This window comes from Macaca thibetana, chromosome 10 (assembly GCF_024542745.1).
Source record: "Macaca thibetana thibetana isolate TM-01 chromosome 10, ASM2454274v1, whole genome shotgun sequence".
Lineage (NCBI taxonomy): Eukaryota > Metazoa > Chordata > Mammalia > Primates > Cercopithecidae > Macaca > Macaca thibetana.
The window spans coordinates 61817122-61838683 of NC_065587.1; the positions used below are offsets into that span (position 1 = coordinate 61817122).

At 41.2% G+C, this 21562-nt stretch overlaps 1 protein-coding gene across 3 annotated transcripts in view; it reads right to left on the reverse strand.

The window, feature by feature from the left end:
* RPRD1B (regulation of nuclear pre-mRNA domain containing 1B) overlaps positions 1–21562 on the reverse strand; it is a 92546-nt gene that overhangs the window by 55825 nt on the left and 15159 nt on the right. For all 3 annotated transcript variants that reach the window (XM_050807253.1, XM_050807254.1, XM_050807252.1), the window contains 3 exons: positions 12975–13087; positions 11084–11210; positions 4333–4508 (listed from right to left, as the gene is read on the reverse strand). In XM_050807253.1, coding sequence (XP_050663210.1) covers positions 4333–4508; positions 11084–11210; positions 12975–13087 — 416 coding nt within the window. The remainder of the gene's footprint in view (positions 1–4332; positions 4509–11083; positions 11211–12974; positions 13088–21562) is intronic.

Here is a 21562-nt window from a genome sequence, read left to right on the forward strand (position 1 = left end):
CTTATGAGCTTTGAGCAGACATCTGGGAGTAATGCAGTCACCTCTGTGAACCACAAACAAAGCTTCTCTTTGCTCTGGAAGTGAAGCTGGAAGGCTTTTCTGGTACCTTTGGCCTCTGCCTTTTTGAATGGGCTTTCTTCTATACCCTCCACATTCTCTAACCTCCTCTTTGGGCTGCTATTTGTGCTTCCTTCCACAAGCCTTCTTTTCCATTTCCAGGTTTTCTTATGTTCATGACAAAAACATTAGCAACAGATTTTCAGCAGCGTTCCTTCTACCCTTGCCTGGTTTTTAAGGCCCCGCATCATACGCCAAATCAATCATGACACCCAGAAGCAAAAGTCAAAAACAAACAAAAAAAGATGATTCTCTCAAAACAAAGCATAATTCTGCTTAAAGGAAAAAAGAAAAGTAGCACAAAGGAGAAAACACACAGAAATTTCTAAAAATGGTTACCTTTCCGAACTAACATATTCTTTACAACCAATCATTAAATCCGATTTGTTAAGTCACTTTTAACGCAAACTAAAAAAAAACCCTTTTCTCTATAGAAAAAGGTTACCTCAAGTGATGGATTTCAGTCAAAGAACAAATATTTATTGAGGAACAAATATGTTCCTGGCACTGCAAGAGCACTCAAAGAGCACACAGTCTAGCAAACTTCGGGAGACCTGCTGAAGGCATTATAGTTTCACAAACTGTCCATGATTTGATAAGTCTCACATTTTTAATAAGCATCTGATCAAATTATTATTAGCATCTTCATTTTTTTCTTGGTCTATTTCAGTGTAGACACAAGTGAGAATATTTTCCTTACTGACAATCTTTCTTGAATTCTACCTTAACCCCTTGTTTGCTGCTGTTTCCCCCTGACTCGAGCATAAGCCCCTTGAGGGGAGAAGTGCATTGTGCCCATCTTTGTTGCCAACATCTGGTTGGCACAGACTTTGCTGACTCCCTGAATGAATACATAGCTTCCTAAAGAGCACAGACCTTAATCTCCCCCTGGTGGTCTCCAGCACTTCCTTCCCACATCTGCCTTTGTCCTTCTTCAGATACCGTCTGGTCCAGTCTAACTGCTCCCCATTTATAAACACGTTTCTCTTCTTCAACTGTTAGTTCCTTTTACAAAAAGGTTTTATTGCTTGACGGCAAGTTTGGACCTACCTTAAACCACAAACAGAACCACCAACTGCCTCCTTAATCTACATTATGTACAATCAAGTGGTTTGGCTTTATGTTCACCTGTGCTGTTTATGCCAGAATATGATTTCCTGGAGGGAAGAAACACAATCTCCTACTTTGAGTCGTAATTCCCTCTTTTACATCCTAGGCTCTGAATCATCATACGCCCAATCCTGACATGTAGGAACCACTGACGTAAAATTCCCAAGTGAAAGAGAAAAAGATGCTTATTACATAAAGATACAAAATTAAAAAGGAAAGCACAAAAATACCTAAGTATATTAGAGCTTTGGGAAGAAAACAGACTCCCAAGCAAATAACCACTTCTCCAAAGAGTTCTGAGAATTTCATGTATGTATACACTGAAGGCAATGAAAAGATTAAAAAATAAAATATTTAATTAGCATTCTGATTTGGCAGTTTTAAAATGGACTGGCTGTGTTACAAAAATGAATGCTAAAAAAGTGGGTATACTTTATGTACTGCCCCATCACACAGACAGACTTTTGGACAATTTGAAGGAATTCACAGTATTCATGCATCTTTCAAGTGGCATACATTTATCAAGTTGGGCCACCACCACAGGGATGTGATGGGACAGGACCAGTCTATTACAGAATGTGAGAAAAATCTTAGGTTCAGGAGAGCAGACTGCCTACATTTTTAGCAAACGTGGATAAAGAAAAGAACTAAAACCATCTCTCAAATCTTATATTGTGAGGCGGGCTGATCACTTGAGGTCAGGAGTTCGAGACCAGCCTGGCCAATATGGTGAATCCCTGTCTCTGCTAAAAATAAAAAAAAATAAAAAAAATTAGCCGGGCGTAGTAGTACATGCCTACAATCCCAGCTACCCAGGAGGCTGAGACGGGGGATTGGTTGAGACTGGGAGGTGGAGGTTGCAGTGAGCTGAGATCACGTCACTGCACTCCAACCTGAGTGACAGAGTGAGACTCCATCTCAGAAAAAAACCTTATATTGTATCTAGTCATTTGCTTTCTTTAATGCAGCAAATCGGCTCTATTTTTACAATAAATGGTTCTGCTCATATGCCTGGGAGACATGGTTTGAGATAAGAACCTTCAGTTCAGACTCTGTACTTTGGTTCCAGTGGTGGGGCCTTCCTGTTCCGCTTCTTCAGCAACGGAATGCCAACACCATTCCACTGAATGAACCAGGCAGAGCAATGTAGACTAGAAAGTTACAGGACGCATCCAAAGCTCTAATCTGTTTCTCCACCTTAATGCCCTCTCATGGTGTCCAGCAAACCACTAGTTCTACAAAAACCAGAATGATTCCCCAACAATACACAGAGGAAAATGCAACTATGGGGAGGGAAAACAGAACAAAGAGTTAACCAGCTCTACCAACCCGATCTCCTCAAAGACTCTGCCCTCTATGGTTGCTTGCCACGTTCCACCCAACAACAGCTGCTCATGATAATCAATGTCTGACAGATCAGAGAAAGCCCTTAATGTGTCGCCAAGGGGCAGTTCAACAGATGGCATGGTGACTTACAACCAGAATCATTAATTACACTCTCTTATTAGTCCCGGGGCACAGTGCTGAAAATGCTTCCTCAGTGAAAGATGAGCATTTCAGATAAATGACCGTCTGGTACTGCCTGTGAAACTCCCTTTAGGATCTCTGGTCAGTGCCGATGTCTAAATCTAAGCCGTAGGATGTTGACAGCCCTTTCGCACCTTCCACATTCAAGCAGGCTACGAATGTGAAGTTCCTGCTACCACTATGCAACACGGTTCCCAGAATCACTGCAGGTAAGGATACGGTAAAAAGTGTCTGCCACTCATTTCCCCTCAAGTCAGATGACCGTGCTGAAAGGCAAATACAATGATCTCAGCCTCAGAGCTAGCTCAATGTTCCCTCCTTCCGTGCCAGAGCATGTTTCCTGAGCATGGAGGTGACATGGCTCTCCTTGTCCCTTGTCTACTCTGAGAGGGATTTAAGAAGTATTTCTTGAAATACAACATGACCGGCTAACTCAGAAGTGTCCTCCTTTACAAAACCACTGGCTGCAACTCTTTTCCATATCTCTTGAAAAAAGAAGAGCAGACATTCCTGAAAAGGAAGTGCAGCAGCCTGGGGCAGCAAAAGTTCCCAAACATTCATACTGCTGGCTGTGTTATCCCATGGGACCAAGCACTGAGGGTAAACCACCATGCACTTAACTACGAAACCAAACAAGTGTATGGGGAGGAAATGTTTCTGAACTCCCTCCCCAAGGTCACTCGGACTAATGTCCTCAACCCAGGGTAGAAATGAGTTCTTCCTCTACAGTTTGAGAACTGTGCTTTATAAATACTACTGTGAAATTTAAGAGCTGACTACAGATAGATCTTGGAGGCAGACAACTTCTCAGCCACAGCATGGATACAAGTCAGAAATAAACCTCCAAATGGCCGGGCGCGGTGGCTCATGCCTGTAATCCCAGCATTCTGGGCTGAGACGGGCGGATCACGAGGTCAGGAGATCGAGACCATCCTGGCTAACATGGTGAAATCCCGTCTCTACTAAAAATACAAAAAATTATCCGGGCGTGGTGGTGGATGCCTGTAGTCCCAGCTACTCAGGAGGCTGAGGCAAGAGAATGGCGTGAACCTGGGAGGTGGAGGTGGCAGTGAGCCAAGATCGTACCACTGCACTCCAGCCTGGGCGACAGCAAGACTCCATCTCAAAAAAAAAAAAAAAAAAAAAAACCACACACACACAAAAAACAAAACAAAAAAAACCTTCCAAATGACTTAAAAGAAACGTTTTTCAGCACTTCCCAACTACCACCAAACATACTCTTTGGTTTTCACTGATTCGCTATTGTTTTTGTACCTCAATTTATAATTTTTTTAAACATGAGTTCAAACGAAAGCAGTATTAAGATCCTAAGGCTGTGATTAAGAGTTCACTGTTTGTTTCCTACAATCCAGTTTGTTCTGTCCTGGACATATAAGAACATGACTTCAATTTTTAACTGTGCTCAAATAACTACAGTATCTGATGGATATCCAGAATTCACATCATGAATTTTTAAATGATAAAAATGTTGTTAATTAAAGCATAATAAAAACCTCCTAATGTGGGCTACAGGAAGGGAAACGTGGACAGTCTGGGTCTGCCTTTTAATGGACTCACCTCTAGCTTTTTCTCCTTCTCGGACAAAACATCTTTCTGATTCTGGGTATACTCCACCAACATCCGAGCCAGCTGGCGACGGTCCTCCAGCTCTGCCGCCAGGCGCCCGTTATATTCTGCTAGTAACAGACATGCTTCATCTACTGTTTTTGAAAGACGTTCAGCTGCCTCTTTGTCTAAGTACAAATGAGATCAAAAAATAGAGAAAATATACAAATCACATAGGTATGATTACAAACATTTCTGGGGGAGGTTAACGGTTTCTCTCCCAATATACAGAGTCTAAGAATAAGCCAGAACCTGTGGACAAACAATGAGTTGATTGATCAAGAAATCCAAAGGTATTCACCCTGTCAGCAAGACAGGACACTACTCAATTACCCGAGGTAAGGAAGTGGTACAGGGGAGGAATCTGGCAAAGGCTTTCTAAACGCCTGTTCCTGCAAAAGCTCTCCAGACAAAACAGGCAGAAAGAGATATTGAAGATCATCCGTGAAAAAATCGTTCCTTGCCTCTGAGAATTTCAAGTGCTTTCATTTATATTACAGTTGGCCCCCTATATCTGTGGGTTCTGTATCTGTGGATTAACCAACCATAAATGGAAAATACTCAGACCAAAGAACCCCACAAACCAATAAAAATAACGATTAAAAACCCACAATTTTAAAAATACAGAATAACAACTATTAACACAGCATTTACATTGCATTAGCTATGATAAGTAATCTAGAGAGTATTTAAAGTATATGGGAAGATGTTCGTTGGTTATAGACAAATCTGACACCATTTTATTTAAGGGCCGTGAGCAACCTTGGATTTTGGTATTCTCAGAAGGTCTTGGAACCAAACCCCCATGGATATGGAGGGACAACCGTATTTCATTAAGTAGTCTTTTTACTTTCCACTGGAATAAAAAATAGCGTGCACTTTATTTCTTGGGTGTGGGAACTAAGACCTCCCCCCCGCCAAAAAAAACCCTACATGACAGGTTTCAATATGCAGTCAGCTAAGATGCTGGGACTCGAAGCCAGATCTCTAAAATGATCTATAGTACTCTATCTCTTAAACTATGTAAGCCTTGGACCTGGGGATGGATTTCTTCCTACATGCAACAAAATGTAAAGTCTGATAAGAAGGAGGTTTGTAAATGTTTCTGAACATGACTCACAGCAGAAATACACTTATGTAAACACAAAGAAAAATGAAAGCAGGTTTCATAAAATACCCATATACCCATTCTTACTATGTGTGCTCTATCTTCTATTTTATTCCTTTTTTTTTTTTTTTGAGACGGCGTCTTGCTCTGTTGCCCAGGTTGGAGTGCAGTGGCATGATCTCGGCTCACTGCAAGCTGGACCTCCCAGGTTCAAGCCATTCTCCTGCCTACACCTCCCGAGTAGCTGGGACTATAGGCACCCACCACCACGCCCATCTAATTTTTTTGTATTTTTAGTAGAGACGAGGTTTCTCTGTTAGCCAGGATGGCTTTATTCCATTTTTTAAAATCTGTTGGTCATTAGCTACCAGACTGATTTCATATCCAATTAATGGGTTGTAACTCATGTTTGGGGATGTAAAAACATTAAGAAAGGGTATTACTGGGAAGAAGTGATAAACAAAGGAGGATCTGCATTTACAAAGAATTGACATAATTAATTACCTGTGGGTGGTGATGAGATTAGAATTTTAAATATGTATACCTCATTTTTAAAAGGCCTAAATGGGTCAAAACAGTAGGTTGGTGCTTTGAAACAAAGGGCATCAGAGACTCCCGCAGTACCATGGGACAGTTCCATGACACTCCCTATGGATACAGGCTGTCAGAGGGGAGAGCTCGCGTTCTCCTAGGGAACTAGGATTTCAGAATTCCCAACACAGTAGCTCTGGCAAACAGCCATGTGGCTTTTAGATGCTTTCTTAATGTGAACATTGCAAGAGGAACTGCTGAAGGATTCCAGATTGGGTGGGATGCCAAAGATTAGGCACCTCTACCCTCCTCAGGGATGGGAAACAAAAGAATGTCCTTGGTGAAAGGGAAGAAGTGAGCTGAATGGAGCACAAAGGAAAGAGATCACCTCATTCACAGAGGATAAAGGACCACCAAACTTCTCCCAGCTCAGTGGCTCATTCCATGAGCAAGCTCCTGGGGTGGTTAGGTTGGTTTTAGTTTTGTTATTGCTTGACTGATCATTTTTTAAAAATGGTTAATTCACTAAGATGTTTAGGTGCCTGTGGCAAAAAATGGCAAATACTAATTTTTAAGATTAAAAAGAAAATCAATTCGCAGCCTCAAGAACTTTTACAAAGGAAATAATTCATTTACACAAATTACAACCCAGAAAAGTAACTTATAATAATTTAGTGAGTTACACAAAATATGCAGTGAAAATGCAGAAGCCAGATGCTCACTTCAGGGGACCTACCCACGTTGTCCGCACGCTCCCTGCTCTCCTTCACCCATCAGAGTGGCAAGTGCCTCTTTCAGCCAGTCCTCCAAGCGGCATGCGCATCCCATCTCCTCTCATCCCATTTCCTCTCATCCCATTTCCTCTCGTTTCCTCAAAGACTCAACTTCTGCAGCCGTCCCATGTCTTCCCTACCTCAGCAAATTCTCTCTCTCCCTCCTGAAGACCACCACCAGCACACAAACCTGCTGCCATGCATTCCACCCACATACCACTATCCCACTACTGACCTGCTTCCCTGCTCCCCCTTGGAGCTAAACTCTTTTCAGAGAAGTGTAGCCACCTGCTCTCCTCCTGAGCCCACCCCAACCGGGCTTTATGCCCACCAATCCTCTGCTCAAAACCTTCCAATTAGTTTAACAAATTTGAGTTCTTATAACTAGGCTCTTAGAAACGGTAGAGAATAAAAAGGACAAAAACTTTCTGCCCTCAAATTTATATTATCAGGTAGGAAGAGAATCAATATACAATATTATGCTTACTTATCAGCTGAAGAGAACTACAGAGAAAAATAAGGCAGAGGAGAAAGAGTAGGGCACTGGAAGCAGAGGGGGATCAACATTTTCAAAAAGGTGGCCAGGGTAAGCTTCGCTAAGGTGATACGTAAACAAAGGCCTAAGAAAATGAGAACCAGCTTCGTAACTATCTGGGAGAAACATTTCAGACAGGGGACAAGTACAAAGGCCCTAAGAGGAAAGAGTGACTGGCGAGGAACCCATATGACTTGAGCAGTGAGTGAGGGGAAAATAGTAAAAGTCTACATGGTAACAGAGGCCAGTGAAAGACTGGCTTTAAAGCTGGGCAGGGGGCTCATTTCTGTAATCCCAGTGTTTTGGGAGGCTAGGATAGGAGGATTGCTTGAGCCCAGGAGTTTGAGGTTACAACGAGCTATGATCAGGCCGTTGCACTCCAGCCTGGGCGACAGAATGAGACTCTTATCTCAAAAAAAAAAAAAAAAAGGCTCTGGCTTTTACTTTGGTGATGGGGGGAGTCATGGGGGTGTTGTGTGGAGCAGGAGACATGATCTGACTTCTACTGAAGAGGATCACTCTGGTTACTATGTTAAGAATAGAACGATGGCTGAGCAAGAGGAACAATGACGCAGCACGACCAACTGGGAGGCTACTGCAATAAATCAACTGAACATGGCAGAGACCTGGACCAGGGAGCAGTGGTAGAGGCGGTGACAAGGTATCAGATGCTGGTTTTGGTCCCAATCAACAGGAATGATGAGGGCCATTTACTGAGATGGGGAAGACCATGAGTGAAACAAGTTTTAGAGGAAAGGTCAGAAGTTCAGTTTGGGGCAGAGTAAGCCTGAAATGCCTATCAAGATATCCAACTAATAAAACTGAGTAGGAGGTTGGATATATGGGTCTCAAGTTCAAGGTGGAAGGGTCAATGCTAGAGATGTAAATTAGGAAATCATCAGCAGAAAAACTCTTATTTATAGTCATGAAATTGGGTGAGAATGGCTGCCAGTGAAACCAGCTAAAGAAGGGGGCTAATATGAAGAGGTCAAGGAAGAGTGAAGAAACCAGCAAGGAGGCTGAAAAGACACAGAGAAGAGGAAAGCTAGAACAATGTAGGGTCCTAGTTCCTACTGCTACTGTAGCAAATTACCACAAATTTAGTAGCTTAGAATATCACCAATTAATTATCTTATGCCTTGCCTTATCACGGCTGCTTCTTCCATCTTCAAAGCACATTGCTCCAACCTCTGGTTCCACGGTAATACCCCCTTCTCATTCCCCCTCTACCACCTTCCTCTTACAAGGACCCTGTGATTACACTGGGCCCTCTTAAATAATCCAGGGTAATCTCCCCATCTCAAGATATTTAATCACATCTGCAAAGTCCCTTGGCCATATAAGATTACATATACACACAGGTTCTGTGGATTAAAACATGGGCATTTGCTGGGTAGGGGGTCAGGAGGCATTATTCCAACTACTACACCAAGTGAAGAAAGTATTTTCAGGAAGAAGAAATAATCTACTGGGCCAAATACTACTGGGGTGAAGTTAAGATGGGGGCAGAGAATCCACCACTGAGTCTAGCAACAAGGAAGTCATCAGCAACTGGGAGGACGGGAAGTGGAGAGAGAGCACAGGCAATCCATTCAGGTGGTTTGGCTAAAAAGAACAGAGAAATGAGGCAGTAGCTAGAGGAAGATATGGGGTCAAGAAAAACATCTTCCCATGTGGGGGAAACTTTCATGTTTTTATGCTATTGAGAATGATCCAGTAAAGAGCAAAAAATGGAAAATGCAGGAGAAAAGGGGAGCACTGTTGGAGCAATGACCTTGGCTAGATGAGAAGGAGATCTAATACACAGAGAGGCGGGTTTAGAAAACAGCATGTCCATGCAGAGAAATAGGAGGAAAAGTCAACTCAGACATGTTAGTTTTCCCCAGCCACATTCCACTGCACAGGTACAGGAAAGGAAGAGACAAAAAGCTAAATTTATGAATGGTGGTTGCCAGGTGATACAAGAAGTGAAAAATTATGAGTTATTGTTTAATGGGTATAGAGTTTCAGTTCGGCAAGATGAAAAGAATTCTGGAAACTGGTTGTATAACAATGTGAGAATACTCAGCACAACTAAACTGCACACCTTTATGTTATATGTAGCTTACCATTTTATATGTAGTTTATTTTGTATGTAATTTACCACAATTAAAAATCAAAATAAAACAAATATTTTAAAACGAAGCTACATGAGACCTTTAGGTCAGTGAAATAGAGAAATGAAATTACATACATGGCTAGCTTTACATTAACTTGCTTGCAATTTTTGCAGATTATGATTTTGATAGTAAGAATAAATGAAGTAGTCCTTTTAGTAATAAGTATTTTTAAAATGTGATTTAACCTGTTTAGGTATTTTGCCAGGAAACTACACTGAAGGGAGAAAGAGAAGAAAATGGGTTGAAGGTGTGCGTGAGGAAGTGAAGACCACTCCAATCTGAGTAAAGAAGAAAATGAGGACTTGAGGGCCAGCAAGAGGTAGGGGGGATCAAGAGACTGCAGGTCCCAGTGGGGTGAATTGCCGGGGTAGGGAAGCAGAGTGAGGAGCTAAGATGCTTCTTGCGTGACTCAGAAGGCTCCGAGCAGTGTTCTCCAACCCAGTACACCCACTGCCTGAGGTCTTTCCCTGTGCTGCTTCCTCTGCCTGGTGGCGCTTCCTTCCCTTGGATATCCTCATGGCTTGCTTCCTAATTTTTCGGGTCTCTGCTCAAGGTCATCTCATCAGAAAGGCTTTCCCCAAGTACCTTTAAAATACTATTAATACCGCCCTCAATCATTCTCTGCTCCCACCGCCCTGCTTTATTTTTCTTCTTGACACTTCACTTGAGGGGATATAGGTGGGCCTCAAATATTTGTTGAGGGAAATATTTCATCAGTGACCTTTATTTCCTTTAGATATATATGGAATAAGTTAGAGAAGCAGCCAAGTCAAGGGACTGAAGTGGGAAAATGGTGGCCTGAGATAAAGCTTAGGATTCAGAAGACAGTGGAATGAAAGGTCTGAGTTTTTGTAAGGGGAGGAACATAGGCTTTTCAGCCTAGGTTAGAATCCCAAGATCCACTACTTGTATGACCTTGGGCAAGACACCTATCTTCTCAAAGCCTCAATGTCCTATGCAATATGGAGACACACATTCAGTCATCTCCGAAGACTATCACAAAGAACAAAAGTACGGGTGCAAAGCATACTGTCAAGATTAGTTCATGCTTCATTCCTTCCTTTCAGTTTCTCACGCAGAAAGCAGGAATCGTGTCAACTGCCCCTCCCTGTTTAACTAGGGAGGTCACGATTAGGGCAAAATGACATGTCTAACACACACCTGAAATTCCTGGCATTGAAGGCACTATCATCTGCAGGGCTTGTCAGAGAGCTGGGTACAAATCACACAGCCCTGAATCATATTTTTTTTTCTTTTAGTAAGAGGGTTATGAGTCTAATAGACAGAATAATACCTAATCTCCTCCCACCCACCCCACACGCACACAATGTGTACTATGTTTTTAACAGACCTTAGAGAGCCACAGGTTGTGGTACACCAGCATTTTTGCAATAATTCCTAGAATCACTATTCAAGCTCTGACTATTTCAAGTTTCTTTGTTCACCATGTGAGTTATGTTTGCAAATCCCAAGATGGTAGAGCATCCAACACAACATGGAAAGTAGTCTATACCCGCAAACATAAGTATGGCCTAGGGTTAGTTGCATTAGTTATGTCACTCTTTCCTCACCTTTCACCCAAACTCTACCTTCTCACCTGTTATTTTTTCCAATAGAGAAACATCTTGCACTTCCTGGGGCAGAGAAGCAATTTTCTGTCGGACAGTAGCATCCCCTGATGCGGCATTTTCCAGATCCTGCAAAGCTTTGATTAGTTCTTCAGTCTGTAAAATCAAAACACAAACAACACTATCCATTAAGACATGGGGTTTAAAGAAAATTAGTTGGAGTTAAATGAGGTGGAGGCAAATTCTAAAAACAGTCATTCCTGCCATTTCTTAAAAAAACTGTTCTTAGCCCCAGAGCTTACATGCAAGCCAATGTCATGGATTCTAAGAAAATCTACAAAATTAGTTATCTAAGTCCATGGCAGGACATGAATGAAATTCTGAATAATTATTATTTTTTTTTTAATTCTAAAAGAACATGTTTTTGGCAATTCAGAACAATGAAGTTTGTATTGCTTAATTTCAAATGATGTATCATTTCCAGTATAGAATAAAGGTATAAATATCAGATGTTAACAGTTGTGTGTTGTGGCCAGGTGTGGTGGCTCACACCTGTAATCCTAGCACTTTGGGAAGCCAAGGCAGGAGGATCATTTGAGCCCAGGAGTTCAAGACCAGCCTGGACAATATAGCGAGACCCTGTCTCTAGAAAAAAATAAAAATAAAATAATTAGCCAGGCATGGCGGCATGTGTCTATAGTCCCAGCTTCTTGGGAGGCTGAGGTAGGAGTATCACTTGAGCCCGGGAGGTTGAGTTTGCAGTGAACTGTGATCATGCTACTGCACGCCAGCCTGGGTAACAGAGCAAGATCCTGTCTCCAGAAGAAGAAGGAAAAAATTATATGTTGACTGATCAACCTACTTCAAGTCTTTCTTGGATTTTCTTGACAAAATGAATGTCACTCCCAAAATTAAACGCATGGAACTTATTATAAACAAATGGGGGAAAAAACAAGAAAAGTAAACCAAGGATGCACTTTCTATATATATCAAAAAGGAGTTTCTTAAACTGTCAGAAAACAAAAAATGCTAACAGGCCACTCCATAATGACCAAGGAGTAGCTAGCTCCGTAAACAGTAGTTAGATTACCCCGAAAGGTAATAATGTAGGCTGTCGTCTTTAAAGTGTTTAAATGCAAAGATACATGACCTAACACTGCTGTCATTTAATCCCTAGCCTAACTCAATATTGTAACATAACGCAAACTAGACATGCTTCCTATTTACATAGGCTTTAAGCATGACCATGTGTAATAAAGCTGTTTTAGGCAAAGTAAGATGAAGCGCCCCTTGAAAAGAGCATGGGCGCTGAAGTCAGACACACCTGGATTTAAATTAAGACACTGGTCAAGTTACTTAAACTGTCACCTTGCACCTAAATTCTCTGACTGTAAATAGATAAAATGAACCAAGACAGATTTCATAAGCTAACCTGTATAGCCAAATAACACGAACACATGGTTAAAGACTAACTCCCTGTTTTAATATTTAATAGGTTATAGTGCAGCAAATTTGCTACTGACACACAGACTGTCTTTAGATATTAATGAGTTATTTACTTTCTAAAACTACCATGCTACTGGAGACAGGCCATGGTAGAAGACTTTTGAATGTCTTTGTAATATTATCTATCCCTTTCTCCAAAATCTATTTTTAAAGAATACTCTTAATTTCTAGGATTGAAAAAACCAAGTTCAAGTACTTTATAAAACATAAGCCCATCCCAGAGTCATGGCACGCAAAGAAACAGTGACACCTGCCATCCGGCAAACTCCTCTGGGCAGAATGATGCACAGGGCCCCTGAGAGGTGCCCTCTGAAGATGCCACACTGGTGGTCACTGGCGCCACCTTGTGGCCATAGTCTTCAACTAGAGGTCACTTTAAGCCACTCTTCCCTACTCTCTGGGGTCAAGACCTACCAAGAGGGGTCCTGCAGAAGGATCCTGAGGAGAGTAGCTGCCAGGGTAGTCGTCATCCTCCTCCTCTTGAATTTGCTGAAAAGTTCGTTTCAGAGATTTCTTCTCTTCTGTTGCTAGAGGAAAGGTAAAAGGGATAAATTTGAGCCACATATCCTGTAGTAATAAGAGTCACATGCTATGCACAATGGGCCACATGTAAAAACAGGGCTGAAGGGGTGCACATTTTCGGAATGGTTTAATAATAACCTTTATGCTAGTTATTTTAAATTGATTGTAGTTCCCTACATTACTGAAAAGAGTCAAACAGGTCTTTGTCCATCATCTCGGATTGATTCTCTGGTAAAATACTATGGAAAACAGGCATCTAAAGTGAACCTTACCCAACTATCACACTTGAGTAAGAAACTCATGGGACAATACAATGAAGCAAGCCAACGTGTGCTAGGGTTTACAGAGAACATAGAGAACATATTGCGTATAAAACGGGATATGTTATGCTTTCCAGGGATCATGTCAGAAAACAGGAGAGAAAATTTTATCAATAAAATTTTGTCAAAAATTCCAAACGCAAATATTCTTTACACTATTCCCCTAAAAACAAAATAAATCTAATTTACCTTAAAATTAAAATAACCATTACTGAGACATATGATTGATACTACTGAGAAAAATTACTTAAGTTACCATTTTAACCACTTTTGAGGCTGACAGGTTACATTATTTATTATCTATCTGCACCGTATGTTTTTACATTGTTATGATAGATGTGTTAATTCCAAAATCATTCTTTTTGCATCAAATTAGACAATACAAAATAAATGCCAAACAACTGTGGGAAATAAATCTAAATGATAAATTCTAGTTTAGAAAGTAAAGAAATATTGGACACAGCCTGTGCCTGGCATTGCAAGTTTCTTTTTAATCTTTCCAACAATTTTAAGATACAGCATCTCCATCTGACAGGTGAGAAAACAAAGGCCAGGGAGGTTAAATGACACTTATGGTATGACTCCAAAACCTGTCCTCCTTCCGCTGCACTCAAATTACTTAGCACCATACAGGTACCCTCTCATTTAGCAAAAAAAGGGGGACACCAGGCACCTGCTTCAGATACATACACATGTTTTGCTTATACATTTTCTTCTGGAACCAAGCCATGTAGAACCAAGCCTGTTCTCTACATTATATACATTATATACTAACTGACCAAACTTATGTTTGAAGTGAAAGCCAGGTCAATATTATGAGTTTTATTTTTATTTTATTTTTTTTTAGATGGAGTTTTTGCTTTCTTGCCCAGGCTGGAATGCAGTGGCATGTTCTCAGCTCATTGCAACTTCCGCCTCCTGGGTTCCAGCAATTCTCCCACCTCAGCCTCCCGAGTAGCTGGGATTACAGGCATCTGCCACCACGCCTGGCTAATTTTTGTATTTTTGGTGGAGACAGGGTTTCATTCACCATGTTGGCCAGGCTGGTCTCGAACTCCTGGCCTCCAGTGACCCACTTGCCTTGGCCTCCCAAAATCCTGGGATTACAGGTGTGTGCCACCACGCCTGGCCAAGTTTCATTTTTTCTTAATGTTTTTGTCTATTACAAAAAAAGGAGACAGCAACATCTGCAATACAGGACGTCCTCCCCTCACTTTGCGCATTCTATTATACACAGATTTGTTATCATGGCTTCGTTAAATGACACCAGTCCCTCAATAAAACAAGTTCGAACTTCAGTTACCATGGCATATTAACTTGAGTAACTGCATGAAGTACAAATTTTGCTATTAACTTCAGCCCCCAAATTATGATCAGTGACCAATCACATCATTCTTCAAGTCTATCAGTGATTGGTCACTGCACACCTGTCATGCAGGTCACACAAAGACAGCAAAGCGCTTCACTGGGCTGTCTCCTTATCTCCCAGTGATAACACCAACGACATTTTATAAAAATGAATGATCAGAAGAGGGTATTGATCATAAAGATGAACATGGAACAAAGAAACTGAAATAAAAGCTAATGTTGGAACTGAAATCCCAATGGCACATCAGTGGAGATACAGAAGAAACAGCAGGTTGCAGGATGCTGCCACTGCCAGCATCAGAGGGAGCCTAGATCCATGGCCAGAGGAACTTGTAGAGGCCAACTTAGCAATGAAGAAAGTGGGAGTGATGAAAAGAATGACAACATCCTAGAGGAAGAGATGCTAACAAAAAAAACTGCATGCTAAAGAAACTGAGAGGTATTTTACAACACTGAAAGCATAATAGATAAAATGTTGGAAGCTGATCCAAACAAAATACAGTATGACAATGTGCAAAGCCACAGAAAAGATGTTTGCTCTGTATATATATATAAATTATACCAGAAGGCAACCCTTGTTCAAACTACTCTTGATAAGTTTGTTACAAAGAAAACACACTTGAATTCTCAATGTTTCTAATTTGTTGTTACAGCATATTAAATAACTATTAGTTTACTATCTCTTTTGTTTCCCTACACATTTGGAATCAACAGGGAGTTCTTAATTCTTTGACAAAAAAATTGTAAAAGTCACAGAACAATCATAATTTTCCCCACTGATTATAAAGATTGCTTTGCCTGGGTTCAGCCTGCACAGTAATGGTTATAGTCCTGCACTACTATGCAAAGCAAAGATTGCTATATTTTTAATATGAAAAATCTTATTAGGATATAATTTACATAAGAAACACCTAACAGTACTTTGTACATAGCAGCTGCCTAATTAATGTGTGCTATGACCCATGCAGACATTTAGCCACTATGGCATCAAAACGGTCACATGGAAGGAGTGGCCATTAGAAGCTAAGTACAAACTTCAAAATTTTTATACTGTTGTGTTTGCTTTCAAGCACCTAGAGGAGTGCTCAGTAAGTAACTATTAGATACACCAAAGAAAGCAGAAAAAAATTATAAAACTTGAAATCCTTCCGTTTTCAAACTCTCACACAGAAATTATTACATATAAAAACCAAACACTACCTCAAGACACTTAGAATTCCTGAATTTTGGCACTGGGAGGACTTAGACCTATGCCTTTGTTTCCCCCAACTCAAATTTTCATGAAAATATCTAGGTCCACAAGTTGCAGTTTGCCCAAAGTCAGAGAGTTTGTTAGTGTAAATCTGGGTGCTACAGATCAAAGCCTCCTTACCTGGAGTTCTCTTTGCCACTTCACATTGCTGCTCACGAACAGCATTACAAGACTTAAAATAAGAAATCATTTTAGGACCACTTATGTCCTTTGCCATCCTGATGGCAGAGGACACAATAGGTGTTAACTGTTATCCTACTTTTCCAGTTTCCTCCTCTTTCCATTTGGAGGACCTATTGGTGCTACAAACCTAAGATTTCTGGACATGAATTACTAATCATTTCCCCCACAGGGCTCCTCATTCCCTGAGCTACCTATTTCCATTACAAACACTTTCACTGTCCCGTCTTCCAGGTACAAGGCCTTAGAAACCATTAGAATCTATCCCAAGGTCCCAATTTCTAGCAGGTTCCATACCTCAGAAGGATGCCTTACATACTCCCTCTCTCTCCTCCTTCCCCTACACAGCCTCTTACCAGCAATCTGTCCTTTGTCACAGCTGGTTGAGACCACTGTCTCCCCACCTCTAGCTGCCCCTTTCCCAAGTTAGACTATACAGTTGTCCCTCAGTATCCATGGGGGATTGGTTCCAGGACCGCCATGGAGACCAAAATCTAGGGATACTGAAGATCCCATTACAAAATGGCATAGTATTTACATATAACTTACGCACACATCCTCCAATATATTTTATGTCTAGATTACAGTACCTAATACAATGTACATGATATGTAAATAATTGTCACAGTTTCGTTTTTAAAATATGTATTATTTTTCCCCAACATAAATTCAAAATGCAGTTGGTTGCATTTGTAGATGTGGAACCTGTAAATATGGAAGACTGTCTTCTATTTTTAAATTAATCTTCCTAAAGTGGAGTGCCCACTCCATCGTGTCCTTATTCATAAACCTTAAGGGGCTTCTAATGATTTTACAGATTCCTCCTAAGTTCAAAGCCTAATGATGGCAATGGTCTCCAACTCCCACAGCTCTTGGGCCTCTCTTAAAGCACCTGGCCTTGCTACTCTGGCCACTGGCAAGCGTTCTTCTCTGACAGGAGCACTTAGTGTCTTATTCCTCTACATCCCTACAGTACCTAGGAAAGGGCTGACAGGTCAGAGTTTGAAACCGCTTGAAGGGAGGAGTCACAGAGCTTGGAAAACGCTAGTGCTAGGCCAGAAATGACTATCGCTGCTACGAAGTCAGCAGTTATGGTGCCCAGTATGGTCAGTCTAGTCAGACAGCCATTAAAAATAACTTAGGATTTCCAGGTTTCCTTTGCAAAAGTTATCCATTGTTTTAAAAATTAAAATTATTTTAAAAACTAGAATATTTATCAGTCCCATTTCTACATCTGAATTCAAGGTAAGCCTTCCACTATCAATTCAGCTTCTACCACGGTATACATTTACACTCCCTTTTTTACTCACTTGACCACTCTGTTTACAGGCAGGACAAACCGTGGGGTAGCCAAAGTCCTTCTGTCCTCATACTGGGTACCTTCTATTCTACCCTCCAACCTGTCCCTGTGTCTCCAGCAGGCCTTGTACTCAGCTAACCTTAAGTAATCCTCGTTACCTAAGGGTTTAGAGTATGCCTCTTACAACCTGATTGTGGGAGAATTTCAGACACTGTGGCAGACTGTGAAACTAATCTTAAGGCAAAAAGCTGGCCTGCAGGCTCCCAAATCACATTATAATATGTAGCCATCTACCGTAAAGCTGGATCTTCTAGAGGATCCACTTGAAATTTTCTGTGATTTAAAAAACAAATCAAAACACCCTGTCTGAATGCAGCGGTGTTTACAACTAATCGACTACAATCAGTTACAGGCTTTTTTGTTCCTTCTCTACTCCCACTGCTTCAATTTACTAGTTAACAACAATAACAAAAAACACACCTATGTATTTACATTACTTTTATAATGAGAAAAGGATAAGGAAATATTGTTTGCAACAGCTCCCTCATTCTTTGCTCCATCCCTGCATAATAAAGGACATTTTAATAAGGCACATTAAACTTTACTTGTGGAAAGAAAAGAACCTGCAACAAATAAAGGTCTAACACTTGAGGCACAGTTCTACCAGCTGTCTACCCTTATCATCTCACTGAACTGAGTAGCCAAATCCAGGCATAAACCCAGGGAAGTTGTGCCTAGAACTCATACTCTTAGCTAACATGTTCTCCAGCCTTGCACAAAGTCTGGGGGACTGAAAATATTAAAAACCTCTTCTTATTTTTGCTACCAGTTCATATATAGAAACTCAGCATATTAGATACTAGAACTGGCGGGGCACTGGCAGGGCAAACAAAACTCGTATCATCACCCCACTGATAATATCTTACCTGCATTATCTCAAGTAATCCTTATCATAACCCTATAAGGTATTACCATTAATAGCCACATTGTACAGTGAGGATCTGAGCTTCAGAGAGATCAAATGCCATGGCCAAGGTCACAGAACTTTAGAAATGACAGCTAGGGGACAGGTGCGGTGGCTCACGCCTGTAATCCTGGCACTCTGGGAGGTCGAGGTGGGCGGATCACCTGAGGTTGGGAGTTCAGGACCAGCCTGACCAACATGGAGAAACCCCGTCTCTACCAAAAATACAAAATTAGCCAGGCGTGATGGCACATGGCTGTAATCCCAGCTACTTGGAAGGCTGAGGCAGGAGAATCACTTGAACCCAGGAGGCAGAGGTTGCGATGAGCCGAGGTTGCACTCCAGCCTGGGCGACAGAACGAGAATTCGTCTCCAAAAAAAAAAGAAAAAGAATGACAGCTAGGATTCATACTGTGGAAGCCTGAATAGCTAAACTATATTAAGATCCAGGAAAGCTGGGTAACCTACTCACAAATTCCTATCAAAATTCAAGTCTATATTGAAATCATGTGCTTTCAGGAAATACGACAGTGTGAAGAATATCAGCTTTAAAGTCACATAGGCCTGGGAATTCACCACTTATCAATTATTTCTCTCGGAATAAAATTACTATACCTTTTTGAGCCAGTGTCCTCATCTAAAGTATGAAAATAGTACCAAATTCACAGAGTAGTTATAAGGATCTAAAACAAATTAACGTGAAAAGTAACCAGCAGAGGCTGGTACATAACGGATGCTCAATAAATGCTAGTTCCTTTGTATCTACCCTCTCTCTCTAAATCTTCCTACAACCATATACTACATGAGTCACATGTGGCTCAAATAAAAAAGTTCCACTCAGTCAAGCAACACCTTGAGTATTCTCAAGAGTAGAGAACTTCTCTCCTTTTCTTACTTTAAAAATTTTGTTTTTAACTGACAAATAATAATTGTATATATTTATGGGGTACAGTGTGACGTTGAGACACCTTTAGAACACCTCGAGAGACAGGTTTATAAACTTAATACCCAGTTCTACAACAGAATTCCTAAGCTCATGCATTCTCCAATGTTGTAAGAACTGTCAAAGCTCCACAGAAAAATTTTTATTTCAGAGGTAAACTTTATGAAGTTGCCTGAAGACAAAGAATTACCCATGAATCAAAGCTGGAATATAAAAGGACTACTCAAATCTGGAAATAAACTTCTCGAGAACTCATCAATATTTGAAAGGACTCTGGTAAAATATTCTGATAACTCAGGTCCAGAGAAGAGAGTGAAGACAGAGTGAGTCGGCTGGGACTAACACATATGCTGAAATCTTTTGATGTGTGTTTTCATCTTTATAGAATAGAGAAAGAGAAATTATCTTTAGATCAGCATTATCCTCTACCTAGAGGAAACTGCCTCTGTTATTGTTAATGTCTGTCTAGACTCTCAAAAAAAAAATCAGAAACCCAACGAAGCTATTTCCAATACTATCACTGCCACAAATTCCACACATTCCCAGAATGCAAAACTATTCCTCACTCTTCTCTCCCTCTTTCCTATAGCATCTAGTATAGCTGTTTACTCAAAGTGTGTGTCCAGCAAATGTACATTAAATTGAAATTCAACATTAGCTTCAAACATCCTCTTTCAAGGCTCTCCTACTTGCCCAAAGGTGTTTTTAAAAATCAGCACTGTTTACCAATGAACTCTCTAAGGCAGAGTAAAGAATGCTGAGCAATTCCCCAAAGCTGTACTGAAGACCTCCGAAGGACACAATACAAACACCAGAATCCAAAGCAGGAAGCATCTTGCTTTTCAGAAGCTACCTACCTACCTGAGTGATCCTAAAATTATCTTCTAGCAACATGTAAACCAAGTAAAACAACAATGACCTGCAGTCTGAAAGCACTTATGTCATTCACAGAAAGCCTCTAACCTTTGGTTTCACAGGAAAGTTACCCACTGTAAAATGCAAATAATTTCAGACCTGGAAAGGATCACCAAGGGTACACAAAATGGTTGCTCAGTGAAGGATACTGTCACACATGCTAATCGTGACTAGGTTCTATAGCAGATCCATGTACAAAGTACCAGAGAACAAGGAGGGAATGACCACATGAGCCCTGACAAGCCAAGGAAGATGTCAGAATGAGAGTTGCATTCTTGGAGAATGAGTTCACCACACAGTGAAAGCAGTAGAAGGACATCAAGCAGAGGTAACAGCAGATGCAAAGGAAGCAGTGCCAACAGAGCATCCAGAGGGGAAACTGTCGACAATTCAGTTTGGCCAAAGAATACAGTGTAAGTGAGGAAGCGGCAGGAGAAGAATCTGGAAAAACAGGCTACTTCAGATAGAAAGGATCTTCAATACTATCAGTACTTGGACTTGATCCTCCAGGAAACAAGTATGTATGCAGGCAGACCAGACCTGTAGCTTAGAAACATGTCATGCCAACTAGAATTAAACCACAACTAACCAGAAGCCAAGCAACTAAACACCACGTGATCTTACTCTTTAAAGAAAAAAATAGGCCGGGTGCGGTGGCTCATGCCTGTAATCCCAGCACTTTGGAAGGCCGAGACAGATGGACCACGAGGTCAGGAGTTCAAGACCAGCCTGGCCAAGACGGCGAAAGCCTGTCTCTATCAAAAATACAAAAATTAGTTGGGCATGGTGGCAGGTGCCTGTAATCCCAGCTACTCAGCAGGCTGAGGCAAAGAACTGCTTGAATCCGGGAGGTGGAGGTTGCAGTGAGCCGAGACCACCCCACTGCACTCCAGCCTGGGCGACAGAGCAAAAAAAAGAAAAAAGAAAAAGAATATAAGCTCTTATTAAGGGCTTTGCAAAATTCACACACAGATGCACTTCCTAAAGATACCCTGGGTTCAATAAAGATCAAAATCAATTTTCAGCCAGGCGCGGTGACTCACACCTGTAATCCAGCACTTTGGGAGGCCGAGGCGGGCAGATCACTTGAGGCCAGGAATTTGAGACCAGTCTGGCAAACATGGTGAAACCCCATCTCTACTAAAAATACAAAAACTAGCTGGGTGTTGTGGCGGGTGCCTGAATCTCAGCTACAAGGGAGGCTGAGGCAGGAGAATGGCTTGAACCCAGGAAGCAGA